Source organism: Phyllobates terribilis, unplaced genomic scaffold, assembly GCF_046119375.1.
Source record: "Phyllobates terribilis strain yellow unplaced genomic scaffold, ASM4611937v1 Scaffold_2__4_contigs__length_985480577, whole genome shotgun sequence".
Classification (NCBI taxonomy): Eukaryota; Metazoa; Chordata; class Amphibia; order Anura; family Dendrobatidae; genus Phyllobates; species Phyllobates terribilis.
The window spans coordinates 748,837,119-748,862,943 of record NW_027362762.1 but is presented as its reverse complement, the minus strand read 5'-3'; the positions used below and the strand labels follow the sequence as shown (position 1 = coordinate 748,862,943).

The window sequence follows — 25,825 nt, the reverse complement described above, 5'->3', positions numbered from 1 at the left end:
GTTTCACAATTGAAGAGGAAAGGTTATGTTAAATTCAGCCACTTGTCATGGTAAACCGAGAGTCACAATACACTGTTTACAAGAGGATCTACAGATATCACATTTCTCACATTGCATTTCTAGGTTGTCACCAAACTCCTTTTAAGCTTTCGTTTTTAATAAATTGTATCTCTGCTACCAATGCAACATTCATGAGAGGACTATTTGCATTCCAATCTATTTCCTTGGGGATCATAGAAAAGTTTATATTGTTCAGAGCAGTGGTAACATTTAACCCCAAGCATAAGAAAAGGGACATGATAGAAGGCTCACTTGATCTAACAAATTTCCAAATGTAACCATTGCAAGGGGAAAAGCAGTCATAGAACCGAGAAGAAGGAGCACAAGAAATTACACTGAAAAGCTGCATGCACGGATCTTGTATGGCAGCACATGGACTTCACATTACAGACCAAAATTACAGGATTTTCCTTTGTGGATATAGCATGAATGGAGTAGAATAAAAAACCCTGTATGCATCTGCATAAGATCAGAGGCACTAGGGGTGCAAAGCAGGACCATCAGGCAATAACTGAGGTCCTTATAGTGGCTAACAGGATGATTTGTACTTTGGAATGACACCATACATTTAACCATATAGTGTACTGGAACACGGGAAAAAAACCCGTAATTTTGACAAAATTACCTGACATCATGACTATGTAAATGTGATACCAAAATTGTCCAGTCTTATTATTTTAGTGGTAAAACAAAAAAGGGAATATATTTAAAGGGAATCTGTCACCCCTTGGTACTTGTCACCTTAATGCCCATATTAGAGGTCAGATAAGTATAGATTCACATTTCTACCTGTATGCCTCATATTAGAGGTCTTGTTGGTGTGAAATTGCTTTTGATTTCTTCTGGCTTGTGATGTGTTCCCGTCCAGGGTACAGGAAGAAATCCCGCCTACTGTTTTAATAAAATATTTCCCCCCTCCCCTGCACTTCACAGTGCCCTGTGATGTGCAGTCTTTATGGCCAGAATCCATGCCTGTGCACTTCACCTTTTTTCCGCAAGGCACATTTCTTCCTGCCGTCTATGTACTATTGTAGAGCAGGGATCTTGTGCGCAGGCGGTGGGTAGTCAGAGAGACTCGACTGCGCACAAGATCCCTGCTCTACAATGGTACATAGACGGCAGGAAGAAATGCACCTTGCGGAAAAAAAGGTCAAGTGCACAGGCATGGATTCTGGCCATAAAGACTGCACATCACAGGGCACTGTGAAGTGCAGGGGAGGGGGGAAATATTTTATTAAAACAGTAGGCGGGATTTCTTCCCGTCCCCTGGACGGGAACATATAAGCCAGAAGAAATATAAAGCAATTTCACACCAACAAGACCTCCAATATGAGGCATACAGGTAAGTATAGATTCACATTTCTATCACCTGAATGCCCATATTAGAGGTCTGATAAGTGCCAGGAGGTGACAGATTCCCTTTAAGCAGGTACTCGCCCTCACATCGTTCAGCACCGTCTCTCCACCATTGCTGTAGTCTCAGTATGATTCAGCGCTAAACCTAAGAAAATTTAGTATCAGCTTGGTTTTTATTTTATAATGCAAGTAAAGAGCACGGCCTCATTATGCACAGTATATAGAAATTACTGATCAGCAACATTAACAGCCATTACCGATTGGTAGCAGCGTTGCTTTAGTTAAAAGCATGAGATTTCTTGCTTTGCCAGCGAGGTGGGCCATCAAAGGTTGTGGGATCAAGCCCTGAATGCAGAGATTGCACAATCTGGATGGTTAGACCCCATTTTTGCTAGAAAGGGTAGCACTAGCATTAGTGGCAATTCTGGGCATTTTTTTTTTAATTTTTGATTTTTAGTAATCACCTGTCTGCGGCTGCCCACTGCTTTCTTCAATAAAGGGGCTGCCACAAACAAGAGATAGGTAGTCTATAAGGACCCATAGCACAGCAGCATACATAAAATACAAAGCAGCCTTTAGAAATATCCACTCCAGTGAGGCTGGGAATAACCTACTGAACTCCTAATTCTTGAGAAATTACACCAAAAGCTTAAAAAATGCTGAATATGGAGAATTTCAACAACGGCTCTTTACCTGCAATATGAAGCAAAACCTTTACAAGCAATATATGTTCACGCAATGAAATTTAACAATACAGCTAGAAGATCTATAGCTGGTTAGAACAAAATACACGAGACTACACCAATCATTATGGAGGAGGTCTTCAGCGCAAGTTATATTTTCTGCAATAACCCTTCTTTAGAAAGCGATTAAAGAGAAAATCACCATCTTACAAACATGGAAAGGTTCTTATGTGTGCACAGATGGATAGTTGGCATATCAATGTGTTGGTATTCAGTGAGCACACTTGTGTGGGAAATTAGAAATACAATATTTTCTAGGAATCTCAGAATGATGATGCAGGCGTTTACCATAAATTCCACATTTTGATGCGGCTTATTACCATTACATTTGGGGACACTACCTCTCTGTAATCAGCAGTGCTAACAAAGACCAAGGCCCTTCTTGCAGAGAGCTTTATTTCGGATTTATCAGTGTCTTCTGTCACATGGTACGGAGTCTTCTGTGTAGATTAGCAGTCAGTCTCCGTGTCAGAAATCCATAGAGGTACAGTTTCTTCAAAGTAGACGAAGTACATATGATTCAGGTTAGAGTATGGTTCACTTGGTAGAACGAGACAATGGAACAAGGTCTAATAATTCAGGAATAAGGCACTGTGAAAATGACCAGCCCTATTTAGTTATAAGGTACCCAAAAATGGTCCAGAAGATAAAGTAATGCTCCTGGAGTGCTTCCTTAAAGAGAGTTTCCATTTTAGACCTGATAAACTGGTGTTCGGACAGATTGAGATCGTGGTGGGTTCACATGTAATATGTACAGCGTGTACTAGCTCCCTTTACACCAGGGTGCAATACTCCTTCCTGTATATGTAAGAGTCACATACCTGGCAACAGCTTCACTGTAGACAAAACCTGCATCAGCTCGCTTTACAATTTCAAAGCACAAGTCCGCTCCATCCATACTGCAATGAGAAGGAAAATCTGTAAGTGGCTGAAGAGAACTCGGAGGGTTAATAAGACGACTAAACACATACTAGAGCTGAAAATGTCATTAATTACTGCAAACTGTAAAGGAACAGTCATCTTTATCAAGACAAGTAAAGAATGACCAAAATGACCTAATCTGGAGTAACAAACGCAGCGAGACATTACAAAGGGTCTTTCAATTGTTATTCATGTTCCATTTTTAAAGCAATTCATTTCACCTAAATACACAGATAGAATTTGAGCTGACGGCACCATTACCGAAGCAATCAAATCCACTTATGAAGCGTGGAATGAAGGGGAGAAAAAACAGAAAAACTTAGCTAAACAAAAAAAAAAAAACAAATCAAATGGCAACACATACAGTACAGACCAAAAGTTTGGACACACCTCATTTAAAGATTTTTCTGTATTTTCAGGACTATGAAAATTGTACATTCACACTGAAGGCATCAAAACTATGAATTAACACATGTGGAATTATATACTTAACAAAAAAGTGTGAAACAACTGAAAATATGTCTTATATTCTAGGTTCTTCAAAGTAGCCACCTTTTGCTTTGATGACTGCTTTGCACACTCTTGGCATTCTCTTTATGAGCGTCAAGAGGTAGTCACCGGAAATGGTCTTCCAACAATCTTGAAGGAGTTCCCAGAGATGCTTAGCACTTGTTGGCCCTTTTGCCTTCACTCTGCGGTCCAGCTCACCCCAAACCATCTCAATTGGGTTCAGGTCTGGTGACTGGAGGCCAGGTCATCTGGCGTAGCACCCCATCACTCTCCCTCTTGGTCAAATAGCCCTTACACAGCCTGGAGGTGTGTTTGGAGTCATTGTCCTGTTGAAAAATAAATGATGGTCCAACTAAACGCAAACCGGATGGAATAGCATGCCGCTGCAAGATGCTGTGGTAGCCATGCTGGTTCAGTATACCTTCAATTTTGAATAAATCCCCAACAGTGTCACCAGCAAAGCCCCCCCACACCATCACACCTCCTCCTCCATGCTTCACGGTAGGAACCAGGCATGTAGAGTTCATCCGTTCACCTTTTCTGCATCGCACAAAGGCACGGTGGTTGGAACCAAAGATCTCAAATTTAGACTCATCAGACCAAAGCACAGATTTCCACTGGTCTATTGTCCATTCCTTGTGTTCTTTAGCCCAAACAAGTCTCTTCTGCTTGTTGCCTGTCCTTAGCAGTGGTTTCCTAGCAGCTATTTTACCATGAAGGCCTGCTGCACAAAGTCTCCTCTTAACAGTTGTTGTAGAGAACTCTGTGTGGCATTGACCTGGTCTCTTATCTGAGCTGCTGTTAACCTGCGATTTCTGAGGCTGGTGACTCGGATAAACTAATCCTCAGAAGCAGAGGTGACTCTTGGTCTTCCTTTCCTGGGGCGGTCCTCATGTGAGCCAGTTTCTTTGCAGCGCTTGATTGTTTTTGCAACTGCACTTGGGGACACATTCAAAGTTTGCCCAATTTTTCGGACTGACTGACCTTCATTTCTTAAAGTAATGATGGCCACTCGTTTTTCTTTACTTAGAATTTGTATTATGGCAAGAAAAAAAGCAGCTAACAGTCTATTCAGTAGGACCATCAGCTGTGTATCCACCCGACTTCTGCACAACACAACTGATGGTCCCAAACCCATTTATAAGGCAAGAGACCCCACTTATTAAACCTGACAGGGCACACCTGTGAAGTGAAAACCATTTCTGGTGACTACCACTTGAAGCTCATCAAGAGTATGCCAAAAGTGTGCAAAGCAGTCATCAAAGCAAAATGTGTCTACTTTGAAGAACCTAGAATATAAGACATATTTTCAGTTGTTTCACACTTTTTTGTTAAGTATATAATTCCACATGTGTTAATTCATAGTTTTGATGCCTTCAGTGTGAATGTACAATTTTCATAGTCCTGAAAATACAGAAAAATCTTTAAATGAGAAGGTGTGTCCAAACTTTTGGTCTGTAATGTACACTCGGGGTGGTGAAGCATGCTCACAAAAGTCACAAAATGGGCAGCTAGAAACTTTAAAATAAATTTTTCCTGCCTTATTGCAGATCCTAGAAATACATTTTGGAAGTTTATACAATACTAGTTATTGAACCCGTTCTAAACCAGGGTGGCAAGCATTTTTATTGGTATAAAATCCTGGTCCATGCATTTAGCCATAAATTTAAAAAAAAAAAAAAAAAAAAACACACTTCTACTCACCTTTCCATTGCTCCCCTACAGCACGTCGCCTGGGTTATTTTACTAAAATGGTGCCGGAATCAGCGCCTGCATAGCTTGATATCCGGCGCTATTTTATTGAAGACAAATGTGCAGAGTATTCAACAAAATGGCGCCGAGTACGAGCATACCACGCTGTCCGGCGCCATTTTGTTGAAGACACTCTGCACATTTGGCTTCACTAAAATTGAGCCGCATATCGCACTATGCGCAGGCTCCTATTCCAGCGCCATACTCCTCCTCTGGCCTCAGAGGCGCCACACTACTCCCCCGGCAGGTATGTGCTTATGGTTCCGGAGATCACGGTAGGTGTTCGGTGTCTATGCATACCGCAGACTCCGGCGTCACACTCTTCATCCCTGTCTGGGATGTACATGTTTCGTTCTGTCTGCGGCCAGACTGCACAGGCGCATTGCGCTTCCGCAGTCTATAGAGGCTTCGTACAGAAGGACACATCCCTGGATCCCTGATTATATTATATATGCCAAAGGCTAGGAGTCATGCTTTCCAATTTGGTGCTTTTGCAGCTACTAGGTTAGTAGTTACAGTAAGGCTGGGTTCACATACTGTTTTTTTTCCTACGCTCCATGGCTCCATTGGGGCTTATGTCCAAACCCCCGCAAAATGGGATTCGGTAGTATGCGCTAACAGGACCATTAACTATAATGATACAGTAGAGAGCACACGGTGACTGCATCTGCATCAGATTTGGCCATATACACCTATTGGAGGAGGATAGAAAGACGTAGCAGACGCAGTGACTCCTTCTGCATCATTATAGTCAATGACCCAGTCGGTGCATATGCCCGATCCTATTTTTGTGGGGAGATTCAGACACAAGCCTGACGGGGGCCACTGAATGTAGAAAAAAAAAAAGCTACAGGTGCACCTCACTAAATTAGAATATCATCAATAAGTTAATTTATTTCAGTTCTTCAATGTAAAAAGTGAATCTCATTATATATAGAGTTATTACAAACAGTGATCTATCTCAAGTGTTTATTTCTGTTAATGTTGATGATTATGGCTTACAGCCAATGAAAACACAAAAGTCATTATCTCAGTAAATTAAAATAAACAAAAAACACCTGCAAAGGCTTCCTAAGCATTTAAAAAGGTCCCTTAATTTGTTTCAGTAGGCTTCACAATCATGGGGAAGACTGCTGACTTGACAGATGTCCAGAAGGCAGTCATTGACACACTCCACAAGGTCCCAGAGTTCCAATTTTCATTTGGAAATCAAGGTCCCAGAGTCTGGAGGAAGAGTGGAGAGGCCACAATCCAAGCTGCTTGAGGTCTAGTGTGAAGTTTCCACAATCAGTGATGGTTTGGGGAGCTATGTCATCTGCTGGTGAAGGTCCACTGTGTTTTATCAAGACCAAAGTCAACGCAGCCGTCTACCAGGAAATTTTAGAGCACTTCATGCTTCCCTCTGCTGACAAGCTTTTGGAGATGGAATTTCATTCTCCAGTAGGACTTGGCACCTGTCCACACTGCCAAAAATACTAATACCTGGTTTAAAAACAACAGTATCACTGTGCTTGATTGGCCAGCAAACTCGCCTGACCTAATCCCCATAGAGAATCTATAGGATATTGTCAAGAGGAAGATGAGACACCAGACCCAACAATGCAGACGAGCTGAAGGCGCTATCAAAGCAACCTGGGCTTCCATAACACCTCAGCAGTGCCACAGGCTGATCGCCTCCATGCAACGCCGCATTGATGCCGTAATTTATGCAAAAGGAGCCCCAACCCTGTATTGAGTGCATTTACTGAACATACATTTCAGTAGGCCAACATTTCAGATTTTAAAAACATTTTTCAAGCTGTTATAAAGTATTCTAATTTACTGAGATAATGACTTTTGTGTTTTCATTGGCTGTAAGCCATAATCATCAACATTAACAGAAATAAACACTTGAAATAGATCACCCTGTTTGTAATGATTCTATATAATATATGAGTTTCACTCCTTGTATTGAAGAACTGAAATAAATTAACTTTTTGATGATATTCTAAATTTAGTGAGATGCATCTGTATGTGAACCCAGGCTTAGGAGCCACATTAATACCTGCCTTTACAGTATCAGGGTATTTGCAGCTTACTTCAGAAAAAAATTCTTATCCATACACTGCATTAAAGTGGTTGTACGGGCTTATGATACTTTGGCTTATGGTTTTGGCCCCTTGCCAATATATTTATACATACCCCAACACCTCCACCGATCAGTTGTTTTAGCTCCAATGGATTTTAAAAAAACAGTTAACATAACGGCCCCGCCCTCACAGCCACCCCCACAGGCCCCGCCCTCACAGCCACCCCCACAGGCCCCGCCCTCACAGCCACCCCCACAGGCCCCGCCCTCACAGCCACCCCCACAGGCCCCGCCCTCACAGTGTAGCGGCTGCTAGAAAGAACGGATGCTCAGTTCTTATTCGGCAGAAGAGCATCAAAGCTACAAATCTTTGCAACGGCCTCTTCTGAATAGGTCATCAATGCCATATGTCCACACCTTCAATTTATAAAATCATCTATCCCAAGGCTGCAAAACATTACAGTTAAATTGGACGCCGTGTGTAAACAGCAAGTGCTTATTCAGACCTTTTTAACGGATGAGAAAAACAGTACTAGCTCCTTCAGTGATTTTGGTTAGAGTGATAGTAACATAGTAACATAGTTTGTAAAGCCGAATAAAGACTTGCGTCCATCAAGTTCGACCTGTTAGTTCTGTAATTGCTAAAGTTGATCCAGAGGAGGGCAAAAACCCCAAATGATTTGGCCAATCTTCACCTGAGGAAAAATTCCCTCCCGACTCTGAAACCAGCAGTCAGAATAAATCCCGGTATCAACCTATTTTATTTTTAAGTATACGCTGAAATCTGCCTGGTATCTAGAAATGCATCCAGTCCCCGCTTGAACTGGTGTAGTGAATCCGACATTACCGTCTCCTCACTCAGTGAATTCCATATTCTCACTGCTCTTACCGTAAAGAACCCCTTCCTATGCTGGTGCTGAAACCTTTTCTCTTCCAGTCTTAGTGAGTGCCCTCTTGTTACCGTAATATCCCTCCTTTTGAACAAATCCCGGGCAAGATCTCTATACTGTCCCCTAACATATTTGTACACATTTATTATGTCCCCCCTCAACCTTCTCTTTTCCAGGCTGAATAGTCCTAGTTTTGCCAACCTCTCTGGGTATTGCAGTCCCTCCATTCCCTTTATTAATTTTGTTGCCCTCCTTTGTACCTTTTCAAGCTCATTTATATCCTTTCTATATATTGGGGCCCATAACTGAGCACAGTATTCCAAGTGTGGTCTGACCAGTGCTTTGTACAGTGGAAGAACAATGTTCTCATCCTTTGCAGCTATACCTCTTCTGATACATCCCATTACCCTGTTTGCCCTTACAGCAGCGGCCTGACTTTGGGCACTCCAATTTAGTTTGCCATCAATCAAGATGCCCAAGTCCTTCTCCATCTCTGAATTCCCCAATGATTTCCCATTCAGTGAGTACTGGTGATTTCCATTTTTCCTTCCCATATGTATGACCTTACATTTCTCCTCGTTAAACCTGAGATGTATCAGTTTTTCTTGGATGAGGGGGAAAAAAAAAAAAGTTTTTCCACCATGTAGCAGTCTGTGAAAAACAGACTGCACTCAGATGGCATCCAAGTGCTGTTCGGTTTTTTTTTTCACATGGACCTATAGACTTGTCCGATATTGATCTGAGCAGACAACTCGATTTCTGAAAATTTAGACAAAGATTGCAGCCTATATTATTGGAGTAACTGCTTGGACATTAAAGTTCTATATAATGTACTGGCCTTTCCTACAGGAAAATGGATCCAAGGCCCTTCAGATCATCAATATTTCATATTCTGTGGTTAGCGCTGGAGCTTTGCAGCACTGGGGTCCTGGGTTCAAATCTCAAAGGACAACACCTCCAAGGAGTTTATATACTCTACTAATGTTTTTGTGGGTTTCCTCCAGGTAACCTCCTAAGATGTGCAAGAGCTGCTGCTGGACACTATGGTAAAACTGCAATGAATCCACTACACAAATCCATTGCTCTACACTCGATTCAACTCACCAATCACGCATAAATAGTCCTTTAATGTAAATATGCTCCTTATGTACGAGAAAGCAAAGTTAGCACAAGAGGGACTGGTAAAAAGAAAAATAAATATGACAATTGATAGAAAGATTTACCTAAATTCTGTCATTTATTCTTTTTTACCAGTGCTGGGAGGAGAGACAGCGAGAGCGGGGGACTGGCTAAATGAGAAGAATTGCCATCTTACAACTAGATTGAGAACAATGATTTTCTCCATGCAATTAAAAAATATAACCACCAGATCAAAATAGAATGTCGACTTTTACACTTGTACATAGGAGATTGTCTAAAGGAACGTGTCACCTACTAAACACTACCTGCAGATTGACTAGTACTCTGCAGGTAAACATTTAAATCATGTCTAGCAGGCTTACTGGAAGAACGGCCACAGGGGGAAATGGAGTTATATACTCTCTGCAGTCGCTCGCTTCCAGTCATTGTGGCGGTGCACGAGGCTGGTACAGTCACCACTCACTACATGGGGAGCACTCAGATGGCCGTCAGTGTCAGGGACTAATTACAGCATGAACATCATGTAGTGAGTGGGGACTAACCTCTGCACCACACCCATGACCAGAAGAAAGTGGCTACAGGGAGGATACAACTTCCCTTTTCCCCCTGCAGCTGCTGCTCCAGTAATCCGGCTACACAAGTTTGATCGATATTTACAAGCAGATTAACCCTATAACTGCAGTCAACCAGCATTTTATGTACAATGTAGGTGCATTTTAAAATTGTTGTATATACATACTGTAACTTAAGGCATATTGACCATAGCAATGACACATCGGTCTTGGACAGGAATTACCAGCAGCATCTGGGACCAAACAGGATAAACCGGTGTAGCCTTGCGCAGCAGCGTAAAAGCAGTGACAGGTATTCAATCTGTAATGTTATTGCATTCTGAATGATTAGTATAAAAAGCGAGAGGTAGGAGGAAAGTTTTGTCATAGGACAACAAGTCTCAGACAAGTCAAGTAAACAAAATGAGTGCCAGTTGTCCGTAGTTTTCTGCTGGGTAACTATCTTACAGTTACAGAACTGCACGCAAGCAAATTGCAGCCGCCCTTGACTTATGATCTAAAGCCACAAGCAACTTACAACCAAAAATCAGCAGGTTTGGCGCTTCGGTATCAGTTGCAATGCAGTTGCATATGACACAGCCAATCACTAACAATAGTCAGATGCGATGCCACCATGTGGCCCTAATCTAATCCTATTGCAATTTAGTAACAATGACTAAAGTTTTATTCTGTGCTTGAGAGTTCCTGCTAAATATAAAACATGTACACCATAGAGGCGAATCTTTAAGCTACACACAATGTGGATCAGCACATACTGCTGTACACAGATAATAAAATAAAATACACGTGGGTTCTCTACACTACTGGATTGAAAGATTCAGCCTGCCACCTTTTGGGCAAGGGTGAAATAGCTGCATGCATAAACATGCGAGGACAACAATTTCCTAATTCAGTTTTTATTAGCACACAAAGGAGGAGATAAACGAAGCAAAAAAGGAGCCATAACGGAGGCTCAATTTGCACTACAAAGCTGGCATAGAAGCCATTCCCCAGATTTATTATTTTGTGCTTAGACAAGTTTTGACTCACTACAAAGCTTTGACTTAAAGGGGAAGTGGTCAAGGGGAGTCTTAAAAATTTGTGAGATATCAAGTGTCAGGCACCATAAATCAAGACCAAAATGCTGGAGTAAAGTAATCAAGCAGAAAGGTACAGGGTGAAGCAAGTCCCCATAATGATTATTTGGTGTCGTTTTTTCGAGATGAGTTTTTGTGCACTAAAAACGCAGTGTATGGGATTTAGATAAAACTCATGCCAACACTTTTTTCCCCCCTTTAACGCAGCATAAACTGAAATGTGGAGCAATTTTAAATTCTGCAAAATGTCAAAGTTCACTTTCAGTAAATATAAGTCTTATTTGCAGCTTTTCCTTATAGACTTGAATGGAACGTGGAGAATCAGTGTTAAAAAAAAAAAAAAAACAGACTCCCCCCACCAGTTTGAGCATGTTATCACTGCAGTCACTATTCCATGATGTGGCCAGTTTGGAGAAATTTCAAAATAAAAACTGCATTTTACTCACTCACTCTGTTGTGGAGATATTAGCTTGTAAAGATTAAAAGTTTACAGTCATAGCCAAAAGTATTGAGAATGAGACAAATAGTAATTTTTCCAAAGTTTACTGCTTCATTTTTTGTAATGGCAATTTGCATATACTCCTGAATGTCAAAGAGTGATCAGCTTAACAGCAATTACTGTACTTGCAAAGTCAATATTTGCCCAGAAAATGAACTTTAACCCCCAAAACACATTTCAACATCATTGTAGTCCTGCCTTAAAAGGAGCAGCTAACATCGATTTAGTGATTGATCCATTAACACAGGTGTGGGTGTTGATGAGGACAGGGCTGGTGATCAGTCATGATTAAGTAAGAATGACATTACTGGACACTTCAAAAGGAGGCTGGTTCTTGGTATCATTGTTTTCTTCAGTTAACCATGGTTATCTCTAAAGAAACACGTGCAGCCATCATTGCACTGCACAAAAATGGCCTAACAGGGAAGAGTATCGCAGCTACAAAGATTGCACCTCAGTCAACAAGCTATCGCATCATCAAGAACTTCAAGGAGAGAGCTTCCATTGTTGTCAAAAAGGCTCCAGGGCGCCCAAGAAAGACCAGCAAGCTCCAGGACCATATCTTAAAACTGTTTCAGCTGCGGGATCGGACTACCAGCAGTGCCGAGCTTGCTCAGGAATGGCAGCAGGCTGGTGTGAGTACTTCTGCACGCACTGTGAGGCGGAGACTCTTTGAGCAAGGGCTGGTTTCAAGGAGGGCAGCAAAGAAGCCACTTCTCTCCAGAAAAAACATCAGGGACTGACTGATATTCTGCAAAAGGTACAGGGAGTGGACTGCTGAGGACTGGGGCAAAGTCATTTTCTCTGATGAATCCCCTTTTCGATTGTTTGGGACATCTGGAAAACAGCTTATTCGGAGAAGAAGAGGTGAGCGCTACCACCAGTCTTGTCTCATGCCAACTGTAAAGCATCCTGAAACCATTCATGTGTGGGGTTGCTTCTCAGCCAAGGGAATCGGCTCACTCACAGTCTTGCCTAAAAACACAGCCATGAATAAAGAATGGTACCAGAATGTCCTCCAAGAGCAACTTCTCCCAACCGTCCAAGAGCAGTTTGGCGCCCAACAATGCCTTTTCCAGCATGATGGAGCACCTTGCCATAAAGCAAAGGTGATAACTAAATGGCTCATGGAACAAAACAGAGATTTTGGGTCCATGGCCTGGAAACTCCCCAGATCTTAATCCCATTGAGAACTTGTGGTCAATCATCAAGAGACGGGTGGACAAACAAAAACCAACAAATTCTGGCAAAATGCAAACATTGATTATGCAAGAATGGACTGCTATCAGCCAGGATTTGGTCCAAAAGTTGATTGAGAGCATGCCAGGGAGAATTACAGAGGTCTTGAAGAAGGGGCAACACTGCAAATATTGACTTGCTGCATTAACTCATGAGTACCAATAGGTTATATTGACAGTTAGAATAATATGATTGCAATTATATTTCTGTATGTGATATAAACATCAGACAAACACTAATAAAAACCAGAGGCCAGCAGATCATGTGAAAATATAATTTTGGTGTCACTCTCAAAACTTTTGGCCATGACTGTCGTTTCAGCTGTAGTCCAACTAGGCATTACCAGATATTTGTCTCTGGGGGCGTGTACTTCTTCCCCTGCATGAGGCTGATCAATAAATAAGCAGGCAGCATCATGCAGGGGAGAAAAGAACACTCTTTACTCATCTCTGCAGGTACATGATGCGACCATTTTAACATGCTCAAATTGATGAAAGATCCTCTTTAATCAAAATTTTATGGAAAAAAAAATAACAGAAAGTCTCCAAAACAAAGCAAAATTAACATATGAAACAGAAAAAAAATAGCCGTCAAAAGAAAAACAAAGCAAATAACAGTAAGATTATGTACACGATCAGTAATTGCCGTAGAAAAATCTGCTGCAAATACTAAACGTTTAACAGGAAAAATGCTGCACATGAATGAATACTTTTTTGGAGTTAAACATAAGGGCTGTGGTGTCGGAGTCTGCGTCCATTTGGTGGAGTCGGAATCTGAGTCGGTATAAAATTGACAAACTCCGACTCCTAAAATATATAAGTTGGGTACAGTAGTTCAATGCAGTTTGTGGGTGTCAGGAAATTATTAATGTCAGGGACATATTAACAGAATAGCCCCTTCTCCCATGCCCTCTCCTGTAGTGTTTGTCCAGAGATGACAATTATACAGTGTCTTACTGCAAATTATCATCACTTGTCAGTACTGAGCTGTTCCATTCTGCTCAGCACAAAAGCCCCAATTAGCACACGCCTGATAAATAGCTTATGCAAACAAGGCCAGCCAAGGAGTGTTATAACTTCGTTAGGAAGCAAGCATCTTGTCTCTGAAAGACGCAGGAGGTAATTAAAACGCAGGCTTGCAGTAATTTGCGTGTAACCGTGAGGCTGCTTCCCGAGCCTCAAAGGGAAATTTGCAGACGAACTGACTCCGATACAAACTATGAAATATTATGAGTTATACGTCCGACAGTAACGGGACCCATATGTGTAGTGACCAAATCAGCCCAGGAATGTATAGGTAGTTTTTCAGGACTGTAACCAAAATCAAGGAGCTGTGCGATGTGTGGTCTCTAAAGATAAAATCATAAGGGAAAAATATGGCGTCATTTACACGCTTCTGCGATCAACGAACGATGAGTTATTGCAGAAGTTAGAGTTTTTAATGAAAATGTACAGGCTGGAGACCGGCCCACATGATGTCACCACCAGGGGCGTGTGGCCAGATCTCCCCTTAGGTATAAGAGAACCCATGGAGAAAACAGGAGCACTCATTGTCAGGGGGAATAAGAAGTATAAGCAAAGGGTCCTGTTCAATAACAGCATAATCCAACTGGAGAGCCACTCCTCCACCTATATTGAATAGTCTCCGTGATCGTATAGTGTAGGTTGTTTTCTTTTTACCGTGTCTATTTTATGCAACTATGTATTTTAAGGTCTCCTTTGTAACATCCTTGTATATATTTTTACTAAAATCTGCGTCCCTTTTGGATTAAATATAAAATGTAATAGTTCTGTTTCTTTTGTTCTGTAATCGTTCCCTTCCCCGAAGCGTATATGGCTACCAAAACGCAGGCGTCCGGCCAGGCTTGTATTATATTTCAAACTCTGCCAGTGGTGGCAGAGAATATTAATAATTGGGCTATCGTGAAGCTGACAGTGACCATACTGACCATACAGAGGGCATTAAACACCGATTCCAGGCTTTGGAATCCCCGAGGTGTGGTGCCATAAGCTCACTGGTCGCTTGCCGATATCCACGTAGCGAGTAGTCTGGATCGCGTGCTCGCGACTCTGGATGAAATACGGACAGAATAATGGCACGGTGAGATATTGCGTGATCTCCCCGGTGTCGTCCCTCTGTGTGTTGGAATTCCTGACAGTGGGGAATATTTTTTCAGAAGAATTTGGGAAAGTTATGAAATGTCCTATAAATGTCTGTCCTATTCCTGATCTAAGGGTCTAGACTTTGTAGCACAGATTCATCTCAGTTAAGTAAATTTATCACTTAAACATGAGCCATGTATGAGGGAGTCCGAGTCGGAGTCATGGAAATTGAAGAGTTGGAGTCGGAGGTTTGGCTTACCAACTCCACAGCCCTAGCTAAAATAAAGATATTTGAAACAAAATGTGTGACATCGCTTTAACCCTTACAGTCAGACCTGGGGTGAGTATATTGGTTTATTTGAAATATAGACAGACACATTCTTTAATCATTTCAAATTAAGTTTTACTCTGTGTGCGTTTATTTAAAGGGGTTTTCCCACGAACAAAAGTTCATTTAAAAAATTGTCTGTCTGACCGTGTACAGAACATACCACAGCTCCTAGGCAGGGGAGGAAGCAAAAGACAATGCAGACATTTTAGCACGGGATCGCAGAGGATTTATTTATATATATTCACTTTATTATATATATATTATAAAGTGAATATATATATATATATTTTATAATAAAGTGAATATATATATATATTTTATAATAAAGTGAATATATATATATATATTTTATAATAAAGTGAATATATATATATATATATATTTTATAATAAAGTGAATATATATATATATATATATATATATTTTATAATAAAGTGAATATATATATATATATTTTATAATAAAGTGAATATATATATATATATATTTTATAATAAAGTGAATATATATATATATATTTTATAATAAAGTGAATATATATATATTTTATAAAGTGAATATATATATATATATATATATATATATACATATACACACACACACTTTATTATATATATATATATATATATATATATATATATATATATATATATATATATATATATATATATATATATACACACACACACACACTTTATTATATATATATATATATATATATATATATATATATATATATATATATATATATATATATATATATATATATATATTTTCACTTTAATATATATATTACATACACACACACACACTTCTCTTGTGCGTTTTTTGCAGGGTATTCGAGTCACTGACTTGAATTGAGTCAGTCAAATATACAGCAAACATCCGCAGCAAATCCGCAGTTATATTTATACCTGCGGGTTTGCTGTGGTTCAATTGACCTCAATGGGCGGGAAACGCTGCAGAAACGCTACAAAGAGTGGACATGCTGCGGACTTAAACGCAATGACAATCCTGAGCGAACAATTCTGGATTATGTGTACAGCCCATCAGGATTGTCATTGCATTACCTGGCAGACAGATTACCTAGCAATTTTGGTGCATTTCAGAGCGGAAAAAAGCTGCAAAGTCACATCAAAAAAGCACAGTGCACATAGCCTAAAAGTGACATTATCTAGTACTGTACGTCCTTCAAAAACCGATGAGAAGACCAAAAGAACACCAGCCCAGAAGGCCTCCAGCAACATTATAGTAGCTGCAGGAATTCTTGGCAAGTACTCTGTGTACTGTATGTGGCAACAGTCTCCCGTGTTCTTCATAGGTCTGGTCTGGTCTGGTCTGTGGGATAGGGTGGCAAAAGGGAGCCTTTTCTTAACAAGAACATCAAAGCCCCACTGATTTGCCAAAACCTACATCAAGTCTGCCAAAAAGAATGTGAGAAATAGTGTTCTGGTCCGATGACCCAAAGGTTGAAAACTTTGGCCACTATGCCAAAAGATGTGGTTTGGTGCAAAGACAACACTGTGCATCACCAAAAGAATACGTTTTCCACAGTGAAGAATGATGAAGGCAGCATTAGGCTTTGGGGGCGTTTTTTTCCACAGCTGGAACTGAGGCTTTAGTCAATGGTGGAGGGAATTATGAACAGTTTCAAATATCAGTCACCTTTCAGTATCACAATGAGCATAAGCATACCTTCAAATCCACAAGAATGGCTTCACTAGAAGATCAAGGTTTTGGAATGACCCAGCCACAGACCAGACCTGAATTGAAATTAAAATCTGTAGGTTCACCTAAAGAGGGAGCTGTATACAGCAGATACCCTCCCAATCTGACAGATATAGAGCGCTACTGCAAGGAAGAGTGGGTAAAGCTAGCCAATTTTAGACGTGCCATGCTGATTGTCTTTTTTGTAGGAGTCTGTCGTCATAACTTCAAATGGTGCTGCAAAGTATTAGTTTAAAAAGGTGTACATATTTATGCAACCACATTTAAATTTTTAAATGTTTTTTCCACCTGAAGAGATTTCAGATTATTTTTAATTAAATTGTACAGATTAGAGGAGGAATTAGAAGGTGGGAATAGTTTGTTGATTTTTTTGTACATTTTTTTTTTTTTTTTTTAAATATGACAAAAACCTGGTATTGTAACAAGGGTGTGTGGACTTTATCCACTGTATATTTAAAAGCAATATTACAGTCTGGAATACACCATTAACACTAATAATATAATATATCTCCCCTAATTTCTGAAGGAGCAGGACAAGTAGGAGAAAGGAGCCACATTAAGGACAAAATGTACTACATGTCCTTGGTCATCATTCACACCTAGTCTTTTATGAAGAAAGCTAGGGTGTGGAGGGGGGGGATTGTCTAAAGTGGCTGTTTTTAGCAACATATGTAAATGTGTCGGATCAAGAGGCTGTATAAAAATGCTAGACTTTATAGCATCAAACCCTAAACAAAGCTCATAGAAATGATCACTAAAACCATGTTAAAAACACTAAAAACAAACCACAGAAAAAAAAATAAATCTAATATATATTTGTCTTATCCCGTCTGTCTGTCCTTCTGTCCAGGAAATCCCACGTCGCTGATTGGTCCGGCCGCGGCCAGTCAGCGACGCCGGATTTCAGAACAACATGGCGGCCGTTAGCGGCTCATCTGCCGCACAGAGGTCAGCGGCGATGCAGCCGGGAGATGACGCTCCCACGCGCACCCTCCCGCTCCCACCCTCACCCGCTAACGCACGCACACGCACGCACCCCCTCACCCACACACACCCTCACCCGCACACCCTGTGCTAGCCGGTCACCTCCCGGCTGCTCGCAGCAGAAGTACCCCGACCGGCGGTCTCGCTCCCCAGTCCTCCAAAATTCATTAGGGGCCCCGGGGGGATGCATTGGGGGGTTAATTTAAAGTAGTGCACAACCCATTTAAACACTGCTTCGCTGATTAGTCGCGCCCGGTCGGCCGCATACATATTCTAGAATATCCGATGTGTTAGAATAGGGCCACCATCTTCTAAATAAATAATGGTGTTGCAAGAAGCGACGGGATGCAGTCCATAGGAGATTTCCTAAAAGCATCCAAGTTCCAGTTTCTGCACCAATCTCTGTTAATGGAAGGACTGAGTAAGGCAGGTGAAAACACAGAACACTGACATAAATACTTCACACATTACATCGCATAAGATGAGGGCGAGAAAAAAAAAAAAAAGAATACATTTCCATTAAATTTCACAAACTTACAATTCGAAAACCATGTAGAGCATGCCATCTGAGCTGTACGTCTCCAGGAGCTCCACAATGTGGGGATGCTTCAGCATGTGACATATGCTGGCTTCTCGCTTCAAATCTGCAAGGACAAAAGCAATACATCAGGTTATACGCAGACGGAGCTGGGACCGCATGTTGTCTGCCTTGTGGACCTCAAAATGCAGGGTAAAAACATAGGTCACAAAGTGTCTCTGTACAGAGAAATATCAGGTCTTCATTAGAGAGACTTCGGAAAGTGTAAAGCACATAACGTGTAATGTCACAATATTTTATCAGGTGGAGTGCATATTATAACCTCCACCTGAACAATGGCAAGAACTACTGTTCACACTAACCATTTGTTTCATTTTCTTTTTTTTTTTTAAACAAATCCCAACAGATCTACACAGACCCCACTATAGTAGATAATGTCCCAATGTTTGTGGAGGGGAGGGGCTTAATACATTTTTGATTACAGACAACCAATTTGTCAATTTTATTTGTTTAAAGTAGGAGAATTCCTGAAAAACTGGCAAAATGCCAATGTGAACAGGGCCTTGAGTAATATGGGAAACATTAAAGAAGATTTTCCACTGATATCCTTAAAGGGGTAGTCTGAAGTCAAACTAAATTTAAATTCCATTATCGATCGCAACATTTAGAAGGCAGGCAGAGCGAGGGGCTCCCTCTGGCCTCCGATTGGCGCCCCCACGACTTCATCGCGGGGGCCGGATCGTTGCAGTGGTGAGCTGAAGTCATAACATCCGGTCACCAGGCTGTAGCAAGCTTGCTCAGCCATGCTGAGAGCATGGTCTATCACTGTTTGAGAGCAGGCTGACAGTATAATGCATTGCAATGAATTATAACAGTGATCAGACTGCTGAAAGTCCCATAGTGGGACTAAGGCAAAAAATTTTAATTTTTCCATCATACCACTGAACAAAAAGTGGAATAAAAAGCGATCAAAAAGACTAATGTAAATAAAAATTGTATTTCTGAAAACATGTCCCACAAAAGACAAGCTGCCATACTGCTCCATCAGCAGAAAAATAAAAAACCTATAGCTCTCAAAATACAGCAATGCAAAAATATTTTTTTCTATAAAATAGTTTGTGTAAAAGCCCCAACACAAAAAAAAAAATATAACTGTGGTATCGCTATAATCGTACTGCCCCAACAGCTGCCTTATCAATTTTACCACATATGGAACAGCTTAAAAGAAAAAAAAAATTCCTGAGTTGCTGTTTTTTTTTTGTTCATTCAGAATAGAAAGATCAAAAAAGGTTTTTTTTTTTTTTTTTTTTTTTTTTTTGCTGGACAAAATGCCCTCACATGACTGAGCTGAAATACAGGAAAATTCTAGCGCTCAAAATATAGTGATGCAAAAATTTGTTTTTGCAACAACAAAAAAAAGCTTAAGTGTAAGACAGCAGCCAAACCTAAAAGCCCGATATAGATCTGGTATCATTGTAATCGCACTGACCTGAAGAATAAAGTAGTTTAATCACTTATACCGAACGAGGAACAACATAAAAAAATAAAATCAATTGTTGACCTGCTGTTCGTTTGTTCATTCTGCCACAAAACGATCGCAGTATGGCTCTGCTCACATTTATCCTGCGCTGAGCGCTTACACCGGGGTTTCCATGTAAGGCTGTGTGCCCACGATGCGTTTAAGAGTTTCCGCAGCGGCAAAAACGCTGCAGAAAAACTTAAAAAACGCATGGTACAGGCCTGCCATGTTCCCCAATGATAATCCGCATGTGCTGTGCACATGCTGCGGAAATTTCCGCTGCGGATTATCATTGCGGAAAAAAAAGCAGCACTACCAGTTATTTTGCAGAAGTGCTGCATTTTCGTCGCCACTGACTTGCATTAGACCGCATGGATTCCGCATCACTGTATATGTAGATGCGCATTCAATGCGTTCCAATGTGCGGCTGATACCCGGGTGTGGATGACAGGAGACCCTCATTCGGACCCGGGTACCATAGAAACTGTAAAAAAAAAAAAGAATAAAATAAAAAATAAAATATTATACTTACCTTCTGGCGGCCCCCGATGTCCTTGTCTCTGCTTGCCGGAAGATCGCAATGGACTGAAGGACCTGCACTGACGTCATAGTCATGTGACGGGTCACGCGACGCTGATGTCGGCAGGTCCTTCAGTGTACCGCTGCCAGCAGCCAGGACGGAGTGAAGCAAGACTGCGGGGGCCATCGGAAGGCAAGTATAGATTTATTCTTTACCATTCTTTACGGTCACACTATATAAATCCATGCCGTTTGCATGGATTTATATAGTGTGACCAAGTTGTCAAGCACTTTCCAAGTGATGCTAAAATCGCTTGGAAAGCGCTTGACAACCCGCATGCGGAAATGCATGTGAAGACCCTTCACATCCGCATGTCCCTGGCAGGAAAACTCATGTACAGTCGGCATGTACAATCCGCATGCGTTTTTTCTGCCAGGGGAGATGCAGAAACGCTCAGGAAAAATCCGGAGCATTTCTCCATCGTGGGCACATAGCCCAAGTCTCTAAAAATACAAGATTCAGACGGACCCTCAGCGGAAGATTCCCTATAATGAGGCAGATGGAGGCACTGTGGATGACTTCTAGACTATGATCCGGCAGGGTCTGTCTTTTCAGGGGTGCGTAAAAATGCAGTCAGCCACAGTTTTGTTCATCTCTGAAAAGAACATCGCTGAACAAGAGGCCAGATGGAATCCTGAGTAAAGGCCACGGCCCCACTATCAGTATTTTTCTTCAAGAGTGGAAGCCAAAACCAGGTGAGGAACAGTCAGAGAGAAGGTATAATAGATAGTGTTGAGCGAGTATGTCTCATTAACCCTTTGAGCGAGCACGCAATCCCTGCATGTGTTACACCAGTCTAACAGCCGTGACACTTGCAGCCGCGGCAACAGTAAAAGAAATGCCCAGCACGTCAAAATACTCAGAGCACCAGAGCATGGTCACCGAAAGGGTTAATGAGACCCACTCGCTCAACACTAATAAATGCAGAATTTGTGCACTTGTTTCTATCTCCCACTCCTGAGAAAAAAATACTTAAATACTGATCGTGGGGCCGTGGCCTAACTCTGCCGCTTCAGTATAGTGAATGGATCCCTCGGTGGCATCATCTGAATCCTGTAATTTGGAGAAGTAGATGGAAACCCTAATATAAGTGCTCAGAGTAGAGCACAGGATAAATGATCCAAAATGTTATGTAAAATGTTGCCAATAAAAGCTTCAACTCAATCCACAAAAAAAGCAAGTCCCCACTCAAGTCAGTCATCTGTTACCAGAAATAAAGGGGTCTTCCACGTTACTGGTAGTACAAAGGCTCTGGAAAAGCTAAATGGCTCCCTGCCCCCCAAAAGAAATTCAATGAATTCTGCACTCACAAATCCAAAAGCCCCCTCCCTTCTGAGCTACACAGTGTGCCTAAACCAATTTCAGCATCCGCATGTTTGGCATTTCTGTAGCGATGAGAGCCCGCTTAATTTACAGGTGCATGTCTCAAAAAGCATGAGCTGGGCATAGTGTACTGGGCATTACAATGCAGGGCTGTGGAGTGGGAGTCGGTATAAAATGGACCGACTGACAATATACAGTAAATTGGGTACAGTAGTTCAATGCAGTATGTGCTGTAAATTTTTTCATAAGAATACGGAAAGATTATTAAAATGTCCTATAAATGTCTGTCTGTTCTATTCCTGATCTAAGGATTTAGGCTTTTAGACTAGATGAATCGGTGCTGCACTTTTTGCACATGCTCAGTAGTGAGGCCGGGCTGTGGAGTCTGAGTCGGAAATCCAGAAAATTGAAGATTTTGGCTTACAGACTCCACAGCACTGTAATGTACTGGGCACTACAATAGCAGATTTGCGATTTTCACTCAGCAACATCCACTGCTGCTTGTTTCTGGAAAACACCATGGAGTCAAAATCATCACTATACTTTTAGATAAATTCCCAAAAGGGGTATACCGTATTTTTCGGACTATAAGACGCACCTAGGTTTTAGAGGAGGAAAATAAAAAAAATTTTGAGCCAAAAATGTGTTCATGATGCACTTTTAAAGGGGGATGGGGGGTCTTCTACTGACACTGGTATAGGGGTAATGTCCCCCAATTCTGACAATATCCCCCATCCTGGTATATTTGCCCCCCCTTTCCTTTTATACGTGGCACCCCTCATCCCCAAGCCTGGCATGCCTGGCACCCCTCATCCCCAAGCCTGGCATGCCTGGCACCCCTCATCCCCAAGCCTGGCATGCCTGGCACCCCTCATCCCCAAGCCTGGCATGCCTGGCACCCCTCATCCCCAAGCCTGGCATGCCTGGCACCCCTCATCCCCAAGCCTGGCATGCCTGGCACCCCTCATCCCCCAAGCCTGGCACCCCTCATCCCCAAGCCTGGCACCCCTCATGCCCAAGCCTGGCATGCATGGCACCCCTCATGCCCAAGCCTGGCATGCATGGCACCCCTCATGCCCAAGCCTGGCATGCATGGCACCCCTCATGCCCAAGCCTGGCATGCATGGCACCCCTCATGCCCAAGCCTGGCATGCATGGCACCCCTCATGCCCAAGCCTGGCATGCATGGCACCCCTCATGCCCAAGCCTGGTATGCACATAAAAAAAAAAAAAAAAAAAACACACCACACTCCTACTCACCTCTCTCCTCTCCTCCAGCGCTGCGTCCTGTCAGCCTGCACTGATCTCTCCATGTGAGCCGCGCATGGTGTCACTGCCATGTGCGGCTCACAAGGAGAGATCAGCTGCCGGAAGTCACTGCTCCCCACGCCGGGACTGTGCGCGGGGAGCAGTGACTTCACTCTCCTTTATAGCCTGCACACAGCGTAGCCGCGCTGCGGCTCCTGCTGCTGCCGGCTATCTCGTGTGCCCGCTTATTAAAGGGCATGAATATTCACCCCCTCCCCACGCCCATGGGTGTGAAGAGAGGTTGAAAATTCATGCCCTTTAACAGCGGGCACAGGCGATTCCAGCAGCAGCAGGAGCCGCAGCGCGGCTACACTGTGTGCTGCTATTAAGGAGCATGAATATTCAGTGCTTCCCACGCCCCATGGGCGTGGGGGAGCAGTGAATATTCATTTTCTTTAGCAGCGGGGAAAGTGTAGGCTGCAGCAGGCGGCTGCTGCCTCCTGTGCCCCGCTCCTCTACCGATACCGCTCCCCCCACACCCCCAACATTCGGACTATAAGACGCACCCCCCATTTTCCTCCAAAATTTGAGGAAAAAAGTGCGTCTTATAGTCCGAAAAATACGGTAATTTCCAAAATTGAGTCAGTTGTCGGGGGTATTCTGCTCTTCTAGCATTTAGGGGCTCTATATGAAGTCTGCAAACTATTCTAGGAAAATCTGAGCTCAAAGAGGCAAATGGGGCTCTGTCCCTCCAGAGTCTTGGTGTATGGCTAAACAGTACTGTACAGAAACCAGAATTTGTGGGACAAATTTTGGTGCCATTTTTACCCATTTTCCCCTTGTGAAAAATGTAAAATCTGGGGCTAAAACATTTTTGTGGTAGAAAAGTAATTTTTCTTCACTGCCCAATGGTATAAAATTGTGACGCCCCCGTGGTGTCAATATGATTACTGCACCCTTAGATGAATTTATTGAGCGGTGTAGTTTGTAAAATGGGGTCACATATGTGGTGGGTTCTTCTGTTCTGGCACCTGCAAACCATAACAGTAAAATCTGCACTAAATTATGGCGCTCCTTCCCTTTTGAGCTTTGCACTGTGCCTCAAAAGTATTTCCCCATTACATGTAGGTTGTATTTCCCCATTACATGTAGGTTATTGGCACACTCAGTAAATAATAAACCTCTCAGTTTGTTGTCCAATTTCTCCTATCAGCCCTTATAAAAATTAAAAAATTTGGGTCCAAAACATTTTAGCAATAAAATGGTAATTCTTTCTTCACCATCCAATGGTATAAGTTTCTGTGACACACATGGTGTCAACAGGCTCATTGCACTCCTAGATGAATTCATTGAGGGGTGTGGTTTGTAAAATTATGTCACTTACAAGTGTATGATGCAATTTCTGCTGTTACCCTTATGAAATTAAAAAAATTGGGGCTAAAAACATTTGTGGGGAAAATGTGACAGCTTAACATTACAAAACTTCTGTGAAGCACACATCTAGATCAATTCCTTAAGGGGTCTGGTTTCCAAAATGGGGGAGAGGAGTCCATTGTTTATGCACATCAGGGGCTCTCCAATTAAGACATGGCGTCTGCTAAAGATTCCAGCAAATTTTGCATTCAAAAACTAAAATGGCGCTCCTTCCCTACAGAGCCCTGCCGTGCGCACAAACAGTTTTCCCCCACATAAGGGGTATCGGCGTGCTTAGGAGAAATTGCACAATAAATTGTGGGGTCCATTTTGTCCTGTTATCCTTGTAAAAAAATGAAAAAAAAAAAAGTGTGTCTGAAGTAAAATTTGTGTGAAAAAAAAAATTAAAAAAAGTTCATTTTTTTTCCTTCCACATGCCATTAATTCTTGTAAAGCACCTGCAGGGTTAATAAACTTCTTGAATGTACAGTCATGGCCAAAAGTTTTGAGAATGACACCAAAATTATATTTTCACATTATCTGCTGGCCTCTGGTTTTTATTAGTGTTTGTCTGATGTTTATATCACATACAGAAATATAATTGCAATCATATTATGAGTACCAATTGGTTATATTGACAGAATGAGTTAATGCAGCAAGTCAATATTTGCAGTGTTGCCCCTTCTTCTTCAAGACCTCTGTAATTCTCCCTGGCATGCTCTCAATCAACTTTTGGACCAAATCCTGGCTGATAGCAGTCCATTCTTGCATAATCAATGCATGCATTTTGCCAGAATTTTTTGGTTTTTGTTTGTCCACCCATCTCTTGATTGACCACAAGTTCTCAATGGGATTAAGATCTGGGGAGTTTCCAGGCCATAGACCCAAAATCTCTGTTTTGTTCCATGAGCCATTTAGTTATCACCTTTGCTTTATGGCAAGGTGCTCCATCATGCTGGAAAAGGCATTGTTGGGCGCCAAACTGCTCTTGGACGGTTGGGAGAAGTTGCTCTTGGAGGACATTCTGGTACCATTCTTTATTCATGGCTGTGTTTTTAGGCAAGACTGTGAGTGAGCCGATTCCCTTGGCTGAGAAGCAACCCCACACATGAATGGTTTCAGGATGCTTTACAGTTGGCATGAGACAAGACTGGTGGTAGCGCTCACCTCTTCTTCTCCGAATAAGCTGTTTTCCAGATGTCCCAAACAATCGAAAAGGGGATTCATCAGAGA

General features: G+C 41.9%; 1 protein-coding gene across 12 annotated transcripts in view; it reads right to left on the bottom strand.

The window, feature by feature from the left end:
- The window catches only part of CASK (calcium/calmodulin dependent serine protein kinase), a 350,915-nt gene that overhangs the window by 248,816 nt on the left and 76,274 nt on the right, over positions 1-25,825 (bottom strand). For all 12 annotated transcript variants that reach the window (XM_073667250.1, XM_073667249.1, XM_073667257.1 and 9 more), the window contains exons 3-4: positions 18,510-18,615; positions 2,981-3,058 (exon numbers count right to left, since the gene is read on the bottom strand). In XM_073667250.1, coding sequence (XP_073523351.1) covers positions 2,981-3,058; positions 18,510-18,615 — 184 coding nt within the window. The remainder of the gene's footprint in view (positions 1-2,980; positions 3,059-18,509; positions 18,616-25,825) is intronic.